Raw genomic sequence first — 19,623 nt, forward strand, 5'->3', positions numbered from 1 at the left:
GGAGTGTGTGCTATGTACTAATTTGAAGTTTGTTTTAGGTGCCTTTTAGATCGATATCTCTCTCTCTCTCTCTCCATAATATATATATATATAGATATATATATCTATATATCTATATATATATATATGTATATTCATTTATGGCACATAGTAAGTTTTTAACAAACACAATTATTATAATTATTGCATTTATATAAAATAGGTTTGTTATTATGTTTGGACTCTACATATTTTGGTGTCTAATTCTTCTGTTTTATTTCCCTTTTTCATAGCCTGATACACAGTATAGCAACAAGAGTGATAAAACTGGCCCATGCAAAATCTAGTTTGGCCTTGGCTCCAGCTCTCGTGGAAACCTATAGTCGTTTATTGGTTTACATGGAAATAGAGTCCTTGGGCATCAAAGGATTTATTAGTAAGCACAGACTCTTTGCATATAAAACATCCCACTGCCTTGTTTTCCCTTTGACTCCTTCCTGATCCCAGGCTTATAAGAAAGTGTGAGTTGGGGAAGTGTGACAGTGAAGAGAATACAGAGAAGGGAATTGGTCTTTCTCCTGCACCTCGCTACCCTCATACGCTGGGGTCACTCCCAGCCTAGTGCAGGAATGGGGACCGTAGCTGGAAAAAGGCACTTGAGCCCTAGAACTGGCATGGGGATCCGTGGCCTGAGTGCACTTTGGTCCAGTGAAGCAGCAGAATACAGGGCAGACAACACTTTCTCCTCTACTTCTGCCAGACAAGGCAGGGGAGATGGAGATCCTCCTCATGCCCGTGGCACATAGATGGTTAATATGTTGTGTCAGGAAGTTCCGTTTTTAAGATAGATTTCAGGAAAAAATGAAGGCACCTAAGTTACTGATGCTTACGTATTTGGAGGTATGAATTTCATTATTTTCCTTTTAATGTGCATCTTGAGAAAAAAATTGCTGTATTAATAATTCGACAAGAATTTTCCGAAAACATAATCCGTTTGCAATTTTGAAAATGAAATGGACTTTTTCGGTTGTCCTTATGTGAATAGTCTAGAGTAACTTGAGGATAGAACTGTCCTTTAAGCTCATGGAGCTCCGTGGTGTTTAATCAATCAATCAATCGTATTTATTGAGCGCTTACTGTGTGCAGAGCACTGTACTAAGCATTTGGGAAGTACAAGTGAGACGGTCCCTCATATTAATAATGGATCCTAATTGTCTTCATTTACTAGGTCAGCTCTTGCCCACTGTGTTCAAGTCTCACGCTTGGGGAATCCTTCACACCCTTCTAGAGATGTTCAGCTACCGCATGCACCATATCCAGCCTCACTACAGAGTTCAGCTCCTGAGTCAACTTCATTCTCTGGCTTCTGTACCCCAGACTAACCAGAACCAGCTTCATCTTTGGTGAGCAAACGGGAAACTGGATTGAAGTTTTCGATCCAGTGGATAAATAATGATGATGGCATTTATTAAACGCTTGCTATGTGCAAAGCACTGTTCTAAGCGCTGAAAGGCCTTGGTAAAATCACTACACTGTCCGGCTTACCTATATGCCGCCTGTTCTGGATTCTTCTTCAAATATTTTGATTCTCTGCCTTTTGGGGCCCTTTTGGGTGCTTTCCAGTGTCCTATCCTTGTCCATTAGCTGGGTGTGTCTAGCACAGGCCTGAGAGTCAAAGGACCTGGGTTCTATTTCCAGGTCTGCCATGTACCTGCTTTGTGAAATTGGGCAAGTTGCTTAACTTCTCTGTGCCTCAGTTTCCTCATCTGTAAAATGGGGGTTAAGACTTTGAGCCCCATGTGGGACAGCCTGATTACCTTATATCTACCCCAGCGCTTAGAACAGTGCTTGGCTCATTCCATACCTATTCTCCCTCCTTATTAGACTGTGAGCCTCCTGTGGCACAGGGACTTTGATCTGTATCTACCTCATCTCTTAGTGCTTGACACAGAATAGTCACTTAGCAAATGCCACAATTATTATTACTATTATTGTCTAAACAATACGTAGATTATGGTTTTATTTTTAAACAAACCAGACTTTTGAACTAACTTTGCCCTGGTTTAGTGGTAGATTTGAAGGAGTGGTTAATTTTGGTAGAGAATATTTTTAGTGGCATTTGTTAAGCACTATGCTTACATGTTTATTTATGTGCAGAAGCGGTGTTGTGTAATGGAAAGAGCACAGGCTTGGGAGTCAGAGGACGTGAGTTCTAATTCCGCCAACGCCGCTTGTCTGCTGTGTGATCTTGGGCAAGCCACTTAACTTCTCTGTTCCTCAGTTCCCTTATATGTAAAATGGGGATTAAGACTGTGAGCCCCACGTGGAACAACCTGATTACCGTGTATCTACCCCAGCACTTAGAACAGTGCTTGGAACGTAGTAAGCACTTAAATACCATAATTATCATTATCATTATGATCATTATTATTATGCCAAGCACTGTAGTAAGCCCTGGGGTAGATACAAGTTAATCAGGTTGGACACAGTCCCTGTCCCATATGACTCAGAGTATTAATCCCAGTTTTATAGATGAGGTACCTGAGGCTCAGAGAAGTGAAGTGACTGGCCCAAGGTCACCCAGCAGACAAGAGGCAGAGTCAGGATTAGAATCCAGGTCCTGCTGACTCGCAGGCCTGTGCTCTAGCCACTAGGCCAAGGGCTTGTAGCACTCAAGTAGCTTTCCTCCATTTCCCTTCATTTTCTCTGGTCTTCATTTCATTTTCAAATCCATCGTTCCTTCCCGGGCTCCCTGTCCCGTCCATTCTCCTCCAGTTGCTGATATAGTATAGCAAGGGTCCTAATATTTCTCCCTCAGCTTTCACATTCTCTGAAGCAGAATTCTGCTTCTGATTCTTGTGGAAAATAAGCCTTTAAGTATTGAGAAAATTATCTCTAATTGTACTGATGTTATTCCCAAGCAAGACACTTAGCAAAAAGTAATAATGTTATTTATAAAAGTGCTTACTATATGTCAAGCAACCGTTCAAGACCTGATTATTCGAAATGCTAGAGATTCTAGTTGTTAGAGCATGTGGTAACTTTCACTGGAGTCTGGTAGGTAAAGCTAATTTCAGTAGAGCCCAGTGCCCCACTGGTTTGTGCAGTAGGAAGAATAATTACCAAAAAAATATTTTCCTCATTTAGGCTGCTTTAAATAAAAATAAGTTATTGGAGCAAAGTACGTGAAAGATTTTTTTTGTACTAAACTAAGGGAGTTAGATGCAACTTTCCAAAGTCAGTCAATTTAAATCATCTTCGGGTTTCCCTTTCAGCGTGGAGAGTACTGCTCTACGACTCATAACAGCTCTTGGAAGCTCTGAGGTCCAACCCCAATTCACCCGTTTCCTCAGCGACCCCAAAACCGTGCTTTCGGCCGAATCTGAAGAACTCAACCGGGCCTTGATTTTAACCTTAGCCAGAGCAACTCATGTTACAGGTAATGAAATTGGCCCAGGAAGAAAACTTGAAATCATCTGAGAATTCTCAAAAGATTATCCAGCCGTCTCCACAGGACTAGATGTTCTCACTTATGGCTCGCCAAGTGCATTCTTTGCAGTTGGCTCTGATAACTGATGCTGTTGGCTTCGGGAAAAATAGAGGCTGTAACAGGACAGAAGCAAGTGGTAAATCAGTTTGCGTAATATTCACTTAATGGAAGTAACAAACAGAGACTGACCAGAGTTGCCTTAAAGTGTTTCTGTTGTAATTCAAAACGTTTTCCAGATTCAATAACATTTAAGTCTGGTTGATCTCCAGAACCCTTCCTTTGTCAATTAGTCAACAAAGTAGCAGATTAAGTTCTTAGATATTCCTTTAATTTGGACCATTAGTATGAAATTAGAGGGGCCACATCCTTCCTTGAAGTGAAAACCATTCCATGAGCAGGAAACCCCTTCTTTGAGAGGATGTTAATTTGTTCTGACCACTAAAGTGCTGGTTAATGATTATTACATCAGAGTGCTGAGGGGTAAAAGTGGTCTGACCTCACCATGATGCTTGCTTGGAAATTTTTTTTTTAAATTGCACAGTTCTGCAAGAAATTGCACCAGTCTCATCCATCTGTCTTTACTAATAGTCAACTTAAAAGTTGGACTAATTGTTCTGCAGCCAATAACCAACTGAAGCAGTAAAAGGAGAGCTCTGTGCCTGAGTGACCTCACAGCCTATCCATCAATACCCATAAAGTGCCTAAACAAAAAGTCAGTCAGCTTGATTTAATGCACCACTTGGTTTTCTATCCAGAACCTGAGAGAGCAACTACTGAGGAGCATTAAAACTATCTTTTGTGACCTTGTGGCTTTGTTCAGATTTTTTTACAGGCTCGGATTCTATTCAGGGAACGTGGTGCAAGGATATCCTGCAGACCATCATGAGTTTTACTCCTCATAATTGGGCTTTACACACCCTAAGCTGCTTTCCAGCTCCACTACAGGTAATGCTGTCATGTCCCTTCACAGAGTTTCACCGGCACCCTAATGGTAATTATTAAGCGTGTGCTGTATGCACTGTTCTAAGCGCTGGGGTAGATACAAGGTCGGACACAGTCCTTATCTCATATGGGTCTCACATTTTACAGATGAGGTAGCAAGGCTCAGAGAAGTTATGTGACTTGCCCAAGTTGATACAGCAGACAAGTGGCCAGGCCGGGATTAGAACCCGGGTCCTCTTGATTTCCAGGATTTCCAGGCTCCTTCCTGTTGGTGACAGATTGGTCTTGGTGACACTGCATTACATGGAAAGTCCTGAAGACTTTTCCTCCTCACAAGGGAGAAAAAGAAGATAAAGGTAACCAGGTTTAGATATTTTTGAAGCTTATCTATCATTTTAACAATTTACATTAGCATTGAAATAGGTCTTTTTGCTTAATGACTTTTCTAAGCCTGTAGGGGTGTTAAAAGGCATTGCGGAGTTTAGTGGCATTGGCTTTAAATGTTTCGTCAGTATGTTTCCAAGAAGTGCTTAATGTTTACAGATTTTGAAATTGTCCTGTAGAATTACACAGGTGCTTTGGCAGGGGATACCTGTCCCTCTCAGAACCCTTAAGTAAGGGGGCTGGGACTCTAATGTCATGGCAGTGGCCTCCAGGACTACAGGACTCTAGACCGAGAGCTCACTCTGGACAGGAATGTGTCTGCTAGTTGTTATAATGTACTTTCCCAAGCACTTAGTGCAGTGCTTTCCACAGAGTAAGCACTCAGTAAATACAATTGAATGGAAGGACCGGGACTCCAGACCAGGCACACCAGGCTTGGCCCTGTCCCTCCCCTGCAGCACACCCTCCTTTTCGGCACAGGTGGGAGACATTCGGCAGCCCTGGCTCCTGGAGCCCAGGGCTCGAATTCCTCAATGACAACTCTCTCCTCGACCCCATCCAATCTGGCTTCCGTCCCCTACATTCCGTGGAAACTGCCCTCTCAAAGGTCACCAATTACCTCCTGCTTGCCAAATCCAACGACTCCTACTCTATCCTAATCCTCCTCGACCTCTCAGCTGCCTTCAACATTGTGGACCATCCCCTTCTCCTCCAACCTTGGCTTCGCAGACTCTGTCCTCTCCTGGTTCTCCTCTTATCTCTCCGGCTATTCATTCTCAGTCTCTTTTGCGGGCTCCTCCTCCCCCTCCCATCCCCTTACTGTAGGGGTTCCTCAAGGGTCAGTTCTTGGTCCCCCTCTGCTCTCTATCTACACTCACTCCCTTGGTGAACTCATTCGCTCCCATGGCTCCAACTATCATCTCTACACTGATGACACCCAAATCTACATCTCTGCCCCTGCTCTCTCTCCATCCCTTCAGGCTCGTGTCTCATTCTGTCTTCAAGACATCTCCATCTGGATGTGTGCCCGCCATCTAAAACTCAGTATGTCCAAGACTCCTTATCTTCCCTCCCAAACCCTGCCCTCTCCCTGACTTTCCCATCACTGTTGATGGCACTACCATCCTTCCCGTCTCACAGGCCCGCAACCTTGGTGTCATCCTCGACTCCGCTCTCTCATTCACCCCTCACATCCAATCCATCACCAAAACCTGCCGGTCTCACCTGCGCAACATTGCCAAAATCTGCCCTTTCCTCTCCATCCAAACCGCTACCCTGCTGGTTCAATCTCTCATCCTATCCCGACTGGATTACTGCATCAGCCTCCTCTCTGATCTCCCATCTTCCTGTCTCTCCCCACTTCAGTCTATACTTCACGGTGCTGCCTGGATCATCTTTGTGCAGAAACGCTGTGGGCATGTTACTCCCCTCCTCAAAAATCTCCAGTGGCTACCAATCAACCTACACATCAGGCAAAAATTCCTCACTCTCAGCTTCAAGGCTCTCCATCACCTTGCCCCCTCCTACCTCACCTCCCTTCTTTCCTTCTGCAGCCCAGCCCACACACTCCGCTCCTCTGCTGCTAACCTCCTCACCATGCCTCGTTCTCACCTGTCCCACTGTCGACCCCCGACCCACATCCTCCCCCTGGCCTGGAATGCCCTCCCTCCACACATCTGCCAAGCTAGCTCTCTTCCTCCCTTCAAAGCCCTACTGAGAGCTCACTTTCCCAAACTGAGCCCCCTCCTTCCTCGCCCCCTACTCCCCCTCCCCATCCCCCATGCCTTACCGCCTTCCCCTCCCCACAGCACCTGTATATATGTTTGTACATATTTATTACTCTATTTATTTTACTTGTACATATTTATTCTATTTATTTTATTTGGTTTATATGTTTTGTTTTGTCTGTCTCCCCCTTCTAGATTGTGAGCCCGCTGTTGGGTAGGGACCAGCTCTATATGTTGCCAGTTTGTACTTCCCAAGCGCTTAGTACAGTGCTCTGCACACAGTAAGTGCTGAATAAATACGATTGAATGAATGAATGGAGGGGAACCCAAGTCCCACCAACAACAAGAGGCAGAAGGTGCTGGAAAGAGTAGTGGAAAACTGCACCTTGAAGGCAGAGCTGGTCTTTGTGGGAGGAGTGTGGGGGCGGCAATAGCCAAATAGCCCCAAGTCAGAGCAGAGGGGCGGGGTCTATCAGAAAGAAAATGGTCAAGGATTTGGGTTTTCTGGGTCCACAAGCTTACTGAATGACCTTGGTCCTGGTTCTTTCCTGGGCCTCAGTTTTCCCCTTCTAGAAAAGGGAGTTGATAATTAGTCCCAGAGTTGAGGCCAAATACACTTTAGCAGGAACCAACGAGTGGTTTTCCTAAACATGACTAGTCTAGGTTTGGCACAGAGAAGATAAGAGGTGGGATTTGGAGGGTTTCTCCTGACATTAATATGAGCGACATGCAAGTTAGGGTCTTATTTTTGAGTCAATTTTTGAGGTATATTTTGAACCAAGATTTAGAGGCTCCCTCTGTACCTCCAAGAGACGATGAGGCACATGGGAGATTCAGGAAGGGAGAACATAAGTGAGACTGACACGGCTAAGCACAGAGGTACATGGTTGTCCTTTGTACTTCAGGAAATCACTGGTGATGCTCATATTCACCTACAAGTGGGTATGTGACTGAGTATGCCAATTCAGGATCCACAGTCCTAGCCACACTGGGCATACAACAAGGTTACCCCTTGTCATGGTGTTGTGCATACAGTTTGCAGCTCCTTGTGCTGTTTTTCTCTTTTACCTCCTGTCTCTTTCTCAGGGAGTCACTCCCTTCTCAATGTCAGTGCACCCTGTGCATCTATCCTCAGCAACTAACTGTGTTTTCTTCTAGGATGCTGCCTTGTCTGAGGCTTTGTGTGACCCTGGTTTAAGGGCTTCTTCCGCTCCCCTCGCTTTCTGTTTCAGAGTTTGAGCTCTCCATACAGCTGTTATGTGGGAACCTTCTCTCATTCTCCTCTCCTTGACATTAGCTGTGTCAAGGTGACCATAGCTTTGATGCTAAGAGACAGATTATGTTCCCAAACTTCATTGTCAGGATCTTGTCTCCCCATGTGTTATTGAGTCTGATCTGTAAGCGACGCTGGTGGAAATGCTTAAGAAGCCAGCACCTGCGTATGGTCCAGGTCTCACGGCTGTGAGGAAGGTCAGGAAATTCTCGGCGTCTGTAGACCTGTAGTTGGGGCTGCACCCGGTTACCACCCTGCTGCCACTTTTCATTTGACAGTCTCCAAAAGTAATTGGCCAAAGTATGCAGAATTACTGACAGATGTATAAAAACTTGATAGTTCAGTTTTTACATCATGTCAGGAAAAAAGTTTTAAAGCTAGTCTCTCAATTATACTGTTGGCAGAAATCTCAGCAGTTGGCAACCTGTGATGGATTCGTTCTTGGAAACCATGTTGAAAGCCAAAATGGCTTTTACAGTTAGAATCAATTTTCTCCTTTTTAGCTCCACTAATATCCTTTCTCTTTTTCCTCTAGGCGTTCTTCAAGCAAAATAATGTTCCCCAAGAAAGCCGATTTAACCTGAAAAAGAACGTGGAAGAAGAATACAGGAAGTGGAAGTCTATGACCAATGAAAATGACATCATCACTCACTTCTCCATGCAGGGCTCCCCTCCTCTATTCCTTTGCCTTCTCTGGAAGATGCTGTTGGAAACGGATCACATTAACCAGATTGGCTACCGGTGAGCATCACATCGCATCCTGTCAGGAGGATATATGTTCCCTAGGCATATAGTATTAGGCATTACTATTCTGTTGGAAAAATGTTTTGAACTTGATTTTCCTAAATATTAATAGGTCCATAGATTCAGGCCTTTTTTTAAAAACAGTATTTGTTAAGCACTTGCTACTGTGCCAGGCATTGTTTTAAGCACTGGGGTTGATACAAGGTAATTGTGTTGTCACAGTCTTAATCCCCATTTTACAGATGAAGTAACTGAGGCATAGAGAAGAGAAGTGACTTGCCCAAGGACACATAGAAGACAGGTGGCAGAACCAGCACCATGTCCTTCTGACGACTCCCAGGCCACTGGGCCACGCTGCTGCTCTGGGCTTTGGTCATATGTTAAAATCTGTAAAACCAGAGTTATCCATTACATTCTAGTTAGTAGCGTATTCTCTCAAATCCCATGGACCTAAACTGACTTTATAAACGTGAAAGATTTGAGCTCAGCGTCCTGTAAAAATGCCAGAGTGGCCTATTCACCACTCCTGCCGTGCCATGCGCCTGTCGTGAACTTGTACAGTAATGTCACTTATTTTTCCCCTTTCTACTCACTAGAGTATTGGACAGAATTGGGGCCAGAGCCCTGGTAGCTCACGTCAGAACCTTTGCCGATTTCCTGGTGTATGAGTTTTCCACATCTGCCGGAGGTCAGCAGCTCAACAAATGCATTGAGATTCTTAATGACATGGTGTGGAAGTACAACATCGTTACTCTGGATAGATTAATCCTCTGTCTGGTAAGTAACCTTCTAAAATAAGCTTTCTAATTTACTGTCTCATTGCTGGTTCCTAAATCAGTTAGTATTGATTCTGAAAAGTTAGTGTATGTTCTATAATCAATCACTGCCGCCATCATTTAAACATGTGTTGATTTTTAAACTTGTTGGCTCTGAACAGCTGGCGATTTCACAGTTGTGACTAAATGTATGTTGAGGAAGGCACAAGCCACTGCTGTTCTGGCCAGCCCATACTCTGGATTATCTTTTGTAGGAAAGTAGTTTGAATGTGGTTTAGGAATGGCAGGGCAGATGCAACTAGTGGTTGCATTCACATTGTTGTGATTGGTAAAAATTGTCCTGCAGTATTTTTGGACAATATTTCCTCTTTAATTTTAAAATACTGTGGTGATAAGAATTTAACTGGGGAGCGGGGATGGGGTCTGTTGGTTTACCAAAACTAGCAGATTGGTCCTGAGAGCCTTTAGGGGAATCTTTGTAGCTGGCTATTGGTCTTGTATGAGTAGCAGTCATGATCAAATGTGGAGAAAGTGAACAATTCTGAGAGCGCTAATGGGCCTAATCTCCTAAAACCATTGGTTCTTGGAGCATCTTGTGACATTGCTGGAGGTTTGCAGCCCCAAGTGCCAGCTGGCAGAGCCCCTGGAATAAGTTACTCCATCAAGCAATGGTATTTATCGAGCGCTTACTATTTGCAGAGTGCTATACTGAGCACTTGGGAGAGTTCAATGCAACAGAATTAGCAGAAGCATTCCCTGCCCATAGGAGCGCCTGGACCCTGGTCGGCTTCCTAAAGATGTCCTGTTCTCACATTCTTCAAGTGGCGGTTTGTTCTGCTGTTGCTGGCCACCATCCTAAGGCTGAGCACAGTCACCTCCCCAAAAGCCGAGGGGTCATTGGGGACCAGCCTACTTCCCACCTCCTGGAGATGGCTGTCCCGCACCGGGGGCTCCCTCAGCCCACATGTTTCCGCAGCCCCTACCATAGGCTACCTACCAAGATCTGAGAGCTCCACAATATTTAAAAAGTTCTTAAGGTCACAATGAAAACAAAGCCATGCTGAGAAGCAGCATGGCTCAGTGGAGAAGAGCATGGGCTTTGGAGTCAGAGGTCATGGGTTCAAATCCCAGTTCCGCCAATTGTCAGCTGTGTGACTTTGGGCAAGTCACTTAACTTCTCTGTGCCTCAGTCACCTCATCTGGAAAATGGGGATTAAGACTGTGAGCCCGCATGGGACAACCTGATCACCTTGTTTCCTCCCCAGCATTTAGAACAGTGCTTTGCATATAGTAAGTGCTTAATAAATGCCATTATTATTATTATTATTATTATTATTATTATTATTATTATTATTAAATCCAGTTCAGACCACCTTTCACTGGATCTACTATTCCAGCCCCACCCCCATCAGCTTTGCCCAATCACGATCAGAACCCTCTGTGCTTCCTTGAATGTATCTCTGATTCATTCATTCAATCGTATTTATTGAGCGCTTACTGTGTGCAGAGCACTGTACTAAGCACTTGGGAAGTACAAGTTGGCAACATATAGAGACGGTCCCTACCCAACAGTGGGCTCACAGCCTAGAAGGGGGAGACAGACAACAAAACAAAACATGTTAACAAAATAAAATAAATAGAATAGTAAATATGTACAAGTAAAATAAATAGAGTAATAAATCTGTACAAACATATATACAGGTGCTGTGGGGAGGGGAAGAAGGTAGGGCCGGGGGGATGGGGATGGGGAGGAGGAGGAAAAGAAGGAGGGGGCTCAGTCTCCCTCCCTGTGTCCCTCCAGGGTCCACAGCAGCACTGGTCCTCCCTCCCTGTGTTCTCTCTCAGGCACCAAGCACACAGCTTGCTAACCTCTCACCTCCAAGATGACCAATAATTTTCTTTTCCCCCTTTGTACCTGGTCCCTCTTCCTCTTCAATTCTTGACTCAGCTAAGTCTCTATACTTCCCTCAGGGAGGGAACCCAAGTGACTCTTCTTCCTCCCTTAAGTTTAGGGGCTAGCGGAAGTGGTCATCCTATACTCCCCTGTGGTACTGCTATGGGAGGACGGGGGTGGGAGAAGACCTGAAAGTATGGATTGTCTGTGGCCTCTAACAATTATTGCTGGGCAGGTCCTCATGTGTCTCTCAACTGTATTTCCCTCAAGGCCATGCGCAGTCATGAAGGAAACGAAGCCCAAGTTTGCTACTTCATAATTCAGCTGCTGTTACTTAAGCCGAATGATTTCAGAAATCGAGTGAGCGATTTTGTGAAGGAGAACTCGCCCGAACACTGGTTGCAGAATGACTGGCATACCAAACACATGAGTTATCATAAGGTACTGTTGAATGTCCCCGCTCAGTCATTTGATAACTGCGATTCTTGAGATTTGCAGCGTATTCTCCGTTTGAAAATTTCATAACCCTCTGGAGCAATTTGAATGTCCGCAGGAGTTGGCAGCAAACATTATCTTTTAGCAGACCGTCGTAGAGCAAATTAGAGACTCGTTCTTCCCCCCCGCAATTCCACCCCCTGCATGGGACAGATGCTCTTAGTGAATGTGGATGGTATAAATATCTTTGTCTGAAGCCCAGTCTACGTGATTTTCACAGAAGTATCCTGAGAAGCTGTATTTTGAAGGATTGGCAGAGCAGGTCAATCCTCCCATGCAGATCCAGCCATCTTACCTGCCTATCTACTTTGGAAATGTTTGCCTTCGTTTCCTCCCGGTATTTGATATTGTCATCCACCGGTTTTTGGAATTGCTTCCAGTGTCCAAATCGTTGGAGACTCTACTGGATCACCTGGGCGGCTTATATAAATTTCACGGTGAGCTGCAGAATCACTTTTATTTGCTTCTCAAGCATTATAGACCACGCACTGTTAGAGTTAATGGCTTTAGTTTTTAAACGTTCCTTTTTGATCTCAGATTTGTCTTAATAATAAGGTCTCCGTATTTCCAAGTCATGAATAAATGTTTTGTTTAACATTGCAGCAGCAGGCCTAAAGTTCTAATAAATGGACAGTCACAGCAGGGTTTCTCTTTGTGAGCAGATGCCAGTATCTTTACTAGGTACAATATCTTTGTCTCTAGAGTATCCTAGGCCTTTTGTTGGATAAATACGATTGAATGAATGAATTCTGAATTATTAGGACATTGCAAGGAAAATATACAGAGGTGTTCTTTTTCTCACCTTCCTCTATATCCCCTTTGGACTTTTTGAACTCCTTCACTTAAACTGAACTTTTAGTTCCCCTAACACAGTAGGTCTTCCAAGCCGTCTAATTAAATTTGCCATTGTGTTCACTGGATTTTGTTTTGACAGACCGCCCAGTAACTTATTTGTACAATACTCTGCACTACTATGAGCTGCACCTGAGAGAGCGCACCAATCTCAAAAGGAAGCTTGTCCACGCCATTATCGGCTCACTCAAAGACAACCGACCACAAGGCTGGTGCCTCAGTGACACTTACCTCAAATATGCTATGAACCCACGAGAAGAGAGTCCCTGGATCCCAGACGACACTTACTACTGCAGGCTTATTGGCCGACTAGTAGACAATATCCTTTTGAGCAGAGTTGTATTTCAGCAGGGGTTAACGACACCTTGAAAAGTGAAAATATCTGTTTCCAAAACCAAAAGAAATTAATTTTACCACAACTTGAATTTTCAAATGGTCAGCTTAGTTTTCATCTTTGCACAGTTTTTAGTACCTGAAATAGTCATTTGAAAAATTGAATCTGCGCTCTGTTCCACAAAAGCACATGTAAAATTGAACTCATATGTCAGCCTGGGGGGATGTTGTGCAGAGGAAGCCTTCAGCCTAGGCTTCTGTTTCATTCCATTGCCCGTGTCGTCTTGGGTGAGAGCCCAGGCGAATATGGTCTTGTCCATGCTATCATTATCTGAGGGCTCAGCTGGGGGCCCATTAGGAGGTGCCACCCAAAGAGAAGCCATTAATGGTCCCATGTCAGTCTTTGCTTCACGTAGCGTAGAGATTGCTCTCTGAACCAGTTCACTGTCTTCATTGATGAGGTGGGCAAAGGAATCGAGAACGTCCCCACCAATTTTGCATTTAATATCAAATTGGATTTGCTTGCCCTCATTTTATAAGTTGAAAAAAAATTCTGGGTGGTCTAGACAAATTGACCACGATTGACCACTAATACACACATACCTGCCCCTTTACATTTAAGGTCTGCTGGATTTGGCATCCTTGCTTTTTCTCTGACCACGTCAGCTCCATCTGACTTTGGTGTCATCATCATCACATAGTGATCGCTTAACATATGCCTAATGTCGGAGTGGGAGACGCATAAATTGATGTAAAACATGGTCTAAGTTCTTTAGGTACTTTTAATAAGCACCATCACGGAACATTTGGAAACGGGTTATTGCCTTAATGGATAACACCTATGGCTGGCAAATCTCCTGGCCCGTTTCCTAACTGCGACTGGCGGTTCAATGAGTTTCCCAACCCTGCTGCCCACGCCCTGCACGTCACCTGCGTGGAGCTCATGGCCCTGACCGTCCCAGGCAAGGATGTCGGCAATGCTCTTCTGAATGTGGTGTTGAAGAGGTATGTGAGGGATCCCGTAGTGGAGTAAATACGAAACCTCTGCAACTGTAATATTACATAGGAAGGAAAAGAGCAAGACTCTCCCAAGTGTACTTTTCACCTTCGGTCCCAAAAGGGAAAGGCCACCAAGTGCTGCAAAGACTTGTTTTTAAATTCCGAGAGATGAGAGATTGGGGCTCAATCTGTGGCTCCTCCTCCAGTGTGTCAATCAATCATATTTATTGAGTGCTTCCTATGTGCAGAACACTATACTAAGCACTTGTGAGAGTAGAATATGGCAATAAACAAAACACATTTCCTGCGATGAGCTTAGTCTAAGAGGCCCTTTCATTTTACAAAGGAATCTATTTCAGCTCAGAGGGTCCATGGTCTCCTTATTTACTAAGCATCCCTGGGCTTGGGGAATGAGAGAAGTAAACTTTTCCCTTCCTCAGAGCTACATTTTTTTAAAGATCACATTGTAAATCCCAGTCCTTGTACATTTTTTTGTTTTATTTTGGGAAGCGGTGTGGCCTAGTGGAAAGAGCACGGGCCCAGGAATCAGAAGACCTGGGTTCGAATTCTGGCACCACCATTTGCCTGCTGTGTGCCCTCCAGCAAGTCATTGAACTTCTTTGGGCCTCAGTTTCCTGTTTGGAAAATGGGGGTTCAAAAAATGATGGCATTTATTAAGTGCTTACTATGTGCAAAGCACTGTTCTAAGAGCTGGGGAGGCTACAAAGTGACCAAGTTGTCCCACGGGGGGCTCACAGTCCTAATCCCCATTTTACAGATGAGGTGACTGAGGCCCAGGAAAGTTAAGTGACTTGCCCAAAGTCACACAGCTGACAATTGGCGGAGCCGGGATTTGAACCCATGACCTCTGACTCCAAAGGCTGTGCTCGTTCCACTGAGCCACAAATCCCATTCTTGGTCCCAGTTAGGCTGAGTCCCATGTGGGACAGGGACTGTGTCCAACCTGACTACCTTATATCTACCCCAGCGCTTAGTACGATGTTTGAAGTAAGTAAACACCGAACAAATGCCAGCATTGTTATTGCTATTACCAATAAAGACCAGTATTAGAAATTTGGAAACATCCTTTTTCCCTTGTGAGGACCAGTATGGCCACCCCACCTCATGACAGATCACTCCCAGGTGGACACTGCTGGCAAAGAAATAAAACCAGAATTGATCTCCAGCCATAGAGCTCTGGTTATTGCAGTAGATCAGTTGTCTGCAGTTTATTCACTCCAGGTGGTTGCTCGGGAGTATTCATTTTCCACCAATGCCATTTCATTGTGGTTAGAGCCCCTTTTGATTGAGGGATATCTTTATTTTTAGCATAAACAGTTGCTTACATGTATGTGAATGTCTTCTGCATTCAAAGTTCTTCTTATCTTTCATTTTCTCATTCGCAGTCAGCCATTGGTGCCAAGAGAGAATATTACTGCCTGGATGAATGCAATTGGATTGCTCATTACAGCCTTACCAGTAAGCTGTTATGATTTAATTTATTCTTGTTTTGCAGGTAAAAGCCATAAATGAGGGCAGTGGGTAGAATGAAGGGGTATTGGTTTATATTAAACTAATGAAGCGATGTGTATTATATGACCTGTATGATATAAGAGAAGCAGCGTGACTCAGTGAAAAGAGCCCGGGCTTGGGAGTCAGAGGTCATGGGTTCTAATTCTGGCTCCGCCTTTGCTCAGCTGTGTGACTTTGGGCAAGTCGCTTCACTTCTGTGTGCCTCAGTTACCTAATCTGGAAAATGGGGATTAAGACTGTGAGCCCTGTGTGGGACAACCTGATTACCTTGCATCTACCCCAATGCTTTGAACAGTGCTTGGCACATAGTAAGCGCTTAACAAACACCAAAATTATTATTATCGTTATTATTATTATTATTATTATTATTATTATTATGACCTCCAGTCTCTCTCCAGTGCTCTTGGCATATGCTCAGAAGTTACTGGACTGTTTCTAAGATATCCTGGCCAAGTATAAAGTCCAAGAGGGAAGTACTGGGTTGAGTGTAGATCCTTGCTTGGCGGGGGTCTATCATTTTGCCTAGTATATTAAGGATACACAAAGAATATGCACTCTAGAAACTTTGGAAGAAATTGACTATTATTTCAAAGTACTTTAATCAAAATTCAGGATTTTAAGGAAGAGCCTTTTCAAAAACACAACCCAAAAACTGCTGTTGCCTTACTTTTACAAATGAAAGCCTGTGGAGAAAACTTTTTACTTGAGATAAGTGTGGTGCCATTCCCAGTTCTGTACAAATGCAGGTCGACTGTATTTATTGAACACCTACTGTGGTTCAGAGCACTGTATAGGGTACTTGTACATGAAGGAGTTGAAGGTCTGTGGATCTCAAACATCAAGGAGCTCACAGTCTGTTGAGGAAGATAACAAAAACAACAATATTATTAATAATAACAATAATAATGATGCTGTTTGAGCCCACTCTTCTAGACGTGAGCCCACTGTTGGGTAGGGACCGTCTCTGTATGTTGCCAGCTTGTACTTTACAAGCGCTTAGTACAGTGCTCTGCATACAGTAAGTGCTCAATAAATATGATTGAATGAATGAATATTTGTTAAGCATTTACTACGTGTGAATCACTGTTCTAAGCGCTGGGAGGGATACAAGGTGGTCAGGTTGTCCCACGTGGGGCTCACAGTCTTAATCCTCATTTTAACTGAGGCCCAGAGAAGTGAAGTGACTTGCCCAATGTCACACAGCTGAGAAGCGGCGGAGCTGGGATTAGAACCCATGACATCTGACTCCCAAGCCCTGGCTCTTTCCTCTGAGCCACGCTGATAAGATCTAACTTGACAAATGTATACAGTACTAGGCACGTAAAGATCGTATTATTAATGCCTGTGTATGACAGTCAAACAAGGTGGGAGTCATGATCTTATCTCCACACTAGCCTCCAGATAAGCAAGTTTCACATGGAAGGATCTTAAAAGTAATTTTTTTTTTTCCTAGGTGAAACACAGGGGTTTGGAAAAGGAAATGAACTTTATCTTCTAGCTTGAACTAAGAAAGTTGTGTGTGTGTTTGTTTCCAGGAACCCTACTGGATTGTTCTTCATGACCGAATTGTCAGTGTACTCAGTAGCTCAAGCTTGACTTCAGAGACGGAGTGGGTTGGATACCCTTTCCAGCTGTTTGATTTTACCGCCTGTCACCAGTCCTACTCGGAGATGAGCTGTAGCTACACCTTAGCTTTGGCACATGCCGTATGGCACCATTCGAGCATTGGGCAGCTCTCTCTCATCCCCAAGTATGTATGTCAGGATCTTGAGTCAGTGGGATTGCTGTGTTTGATACATGTCTGAGATATATATGGTTCTGGCTGGCTTCCCGGCTCAGTTACCTCACAGTTGGCTGCTCTGGAACTCCTGTCCTGTAGAGTCAGCAGGCAAGCATCCACAGGGGATATGCCAGTGCATCCCTGCCTTCTGACTCAGTCAATCAATCAGTGGTATTTATTGAGTGCTTACTGTGTGCAGAGCACTATACTAAGTGCTTAGGAGAGTCCAGTACATTAGAGTGAGAAGACATGTTCCCGCCCCTTAAGGAACTTACATATTAGAGGGGAAGACAGACATTAAAATAAATTACAGAGAGGGAAAACTGCAGGGTATAGGGATATATGTGTATATATAGTGCTGAGGGGCAGGTGATGGGATGATGATCAGACTGCTTAAGGGCTGCAGACCCAAGTGCATAGGTGATGCAGAAGTGATACTGCATCCTCTGAGAAGGATTGGAAATGAAGAAAGGAGTCAGGAAAAAGTAAGGACAAAGAGACTGCCTCGCACAGATTCAGCAAGAGGAGCAAAGAGAGGAGCAAGGGGCCAAGGCAGTAAGGGGAGCAAGAGAGTGAACAGGAGGAAAGCGGAGGGGAAATCAGTCAATCGGTGGTATTTATTGAGCTCTTACTATGTGCAGAGCACTATACTAAGCACTTGGGAGAGTAAATACAACAGAATTAGCAGGTACGTTCCCCACAACAAGCGTGTTGTAGAGACCTGCTTACTGGGAGGACTGAGGGAAAGGAAGGCAAAAATGGGCAGATGGGAAGACAGCAAGATGACAGAGAGAGAAAAAGTTTACTCTCCCTACCTTGGAAGCCTAACTGAAAGCACCTCTCCTCCAAGAGGCCTTCCCTGCTAAGCCCCCCTTTCCTCTTCTCCCACTTCCTTCTGCATCACCCTGATTTGCTTCCTTTCACCCCACCCTCGGCCCCACAGGACTTATATAAATATTTCTAATTTATTTATTTCAATGAATGTCTGTCTTCCCCACTAGACTGTAAGCTTGTTGTGGGGAGGGAATGTGTTTGTTATATCGAACTTTTCTAAGGGCTTAGTACAGTGCTCTGTGCACAGTTAAGTGCTCAATAAATACAGTTGATTGGCTGGTTGTTTTACCTGGTGAAGAGCAATTGGTATTTCTGCTATCGATTTCGTCAAAATGGGGATATCACTGGACATAGTCATAAGAGATTGGTTTTCAAAGGACATCAGGTTAAGCCTGTTTGTGGCATAATTATTCCCCCCTTGAACCTCATGGATCTCCTACTATGGCTCAACCAGCACACTTCTCTCCCCTAATGCCTACCTACTCACTGTACCACGATTCTTACATTCCACCATTGACTCCTTTCCCAGTCTGCCCTGTGGCCTGAAACTCCCTCCCCCGGCTCAGTGGAAAGAGCACGGGCTTGGGAGTCAAAGGTCATGGGTTCAAGTCCCGGCTCTGCTGCCTGTCAGCTGTGTGACTTTGGGTAAGTCACTTCACTTCTCTGGGCCTCATTTACCTCCTCTGTAAAATGGGGATTAAGATTGTGAGCCCCACATGGGACAACCTGGTCACCTTGTATCCTCCCCAGCACTTAGAACAGTGCTTTGCACATAGTAAGCACTTAACAAATACCAAAATTATTATTATTACTATATCTGATGGAACACCTTATTCCCCATCTTCAAAGCCACATCTTCCAAGAGCCTTCCCTAATTTCCCCTCCCCACCCCTCCTCTCTGTATTGCCTATGCACTACTCTGTACCCCGTAAGCACTTGATATGGAACCTTACCTGCAGCCCACAGCACTTATTTACTTATTCTTACAGTCTACTATTTCCTTTATCTGTAATTCACTTTAAGCTCTGTCAGCCCCTCTAGACTGTAAATCCCTTGTGTCCAGGGACCAAGTCTAATGACTATTGTAGTGTACTCTCCCAAGCACTTAGTATAGTGCTGTGCACACAGTGAGAGCTCAATGTATGTGCTATGGGTTAATTTTTTTTTTCCAGGCTGAGTTATTATTTTTTTCTTTCCATGGGGATGGAAGGATGGGTGGGGCAGGGAGAGAAGTTCCCTTTGGAATGAGAAGGAGACAGAATCAAAGAGTCAAATTATAATTTTCTCTTAACATTCCAGATTCCTAGCTGAGGTGCTCTTGCCTATAGTGAAGACTGAATTCCAGCTGCTTTACGTATACCACCTCGTGGGACCGTTTTTACAGAGATTTCAGCAAGAGAGGACTCGGTGTATGATAGAGGTAAAATGTGACTTTGTCAGAAGCCTTATTTTTGTATTCCCGTCAAGAGAAAATGCAAATAATATTAGGCCTGGATGGCACTTCTAGGGCGGTATAAATTTCATCAGTTCCAGTTTCTCAGTTTGATGGGACAAAAAGGGGACAGGAATTTTATAGGGGTGGTGACTT

The 19,623-nt window shown here is 44.2% G+C and overlaps 1 protein-coding gene across 2 annotated transcripts in view; it reads left to right on the plus strand.

The window, feature by feature from the left end:
* MED23 (mediator complex subunit 23) overlaps positions 1–19,623 on the plus strand; it is a 67,641-nt gene that overhangs the window by 42,810 nt on the left and 5,208 nt on the right. For both annotated transcript variants that reach the window (XM_038760019.1, XM_038760026.1), the window contains 13 exons: positions 273–415; positions 1,208–1,382; positions 3,255–3,418; positions 4,290–4,414; positions 8,331–8,536; positions 9,136–9,316; positions 11,480–11,650; positions 11,925–12,141; positions 12,639–12,875; positions 13,729–13,894; positions 15,295–15,367; positions 16,957–17,171; positions 19,335–19,455. In XM_038760019.1, the coding sequence (XP_038615947.1) occupies positions 273–415; positions 1,208–1,382; positions 3,255–3,418; positions 4,290–4,414; positions 8,331–8,536; positions 9,136–9,316; positions 11,480–11,650; positions 11,925–12,141; positions 12,639–12,875; positions 13,729–13,894; positions 15,295–15,367; positions 16,957–17,171; positions 19,335–19,455 (2,194 nt within the window). The remainder of the gene's footprint in view (positions 1–272; positions 416–1,207; positions 1,383–3,254; positions 3,419–4,289; positions 4,415–8,330; positions 8,537–9,135; positions 9,317–11,479; positions 11,651–11,924; positions 12,142–12,638; positions 12,876–13,728; positions 13,895–15,294; positions 15,368–16,956; positions 17,172–19,334; positions 19,456–19,623) is intronic.

The sequence above is a fragment of the Tachyglossus aculeatus genome, chromosome 2, assembly GCF_015852505.1.
Source record: "Tachyglossus aculeatus isolate mTacAcu1 chromosome 2, mTacAcu1.pri, whole genome shotgun sequence".
Classification (NCBI taxonomy): Eukaryota; Metazoa; Chordata; class Mammalia; order Monotremata; family Tachyglossidae; genus Tachyglossus; species Tachyglossus aculeatus.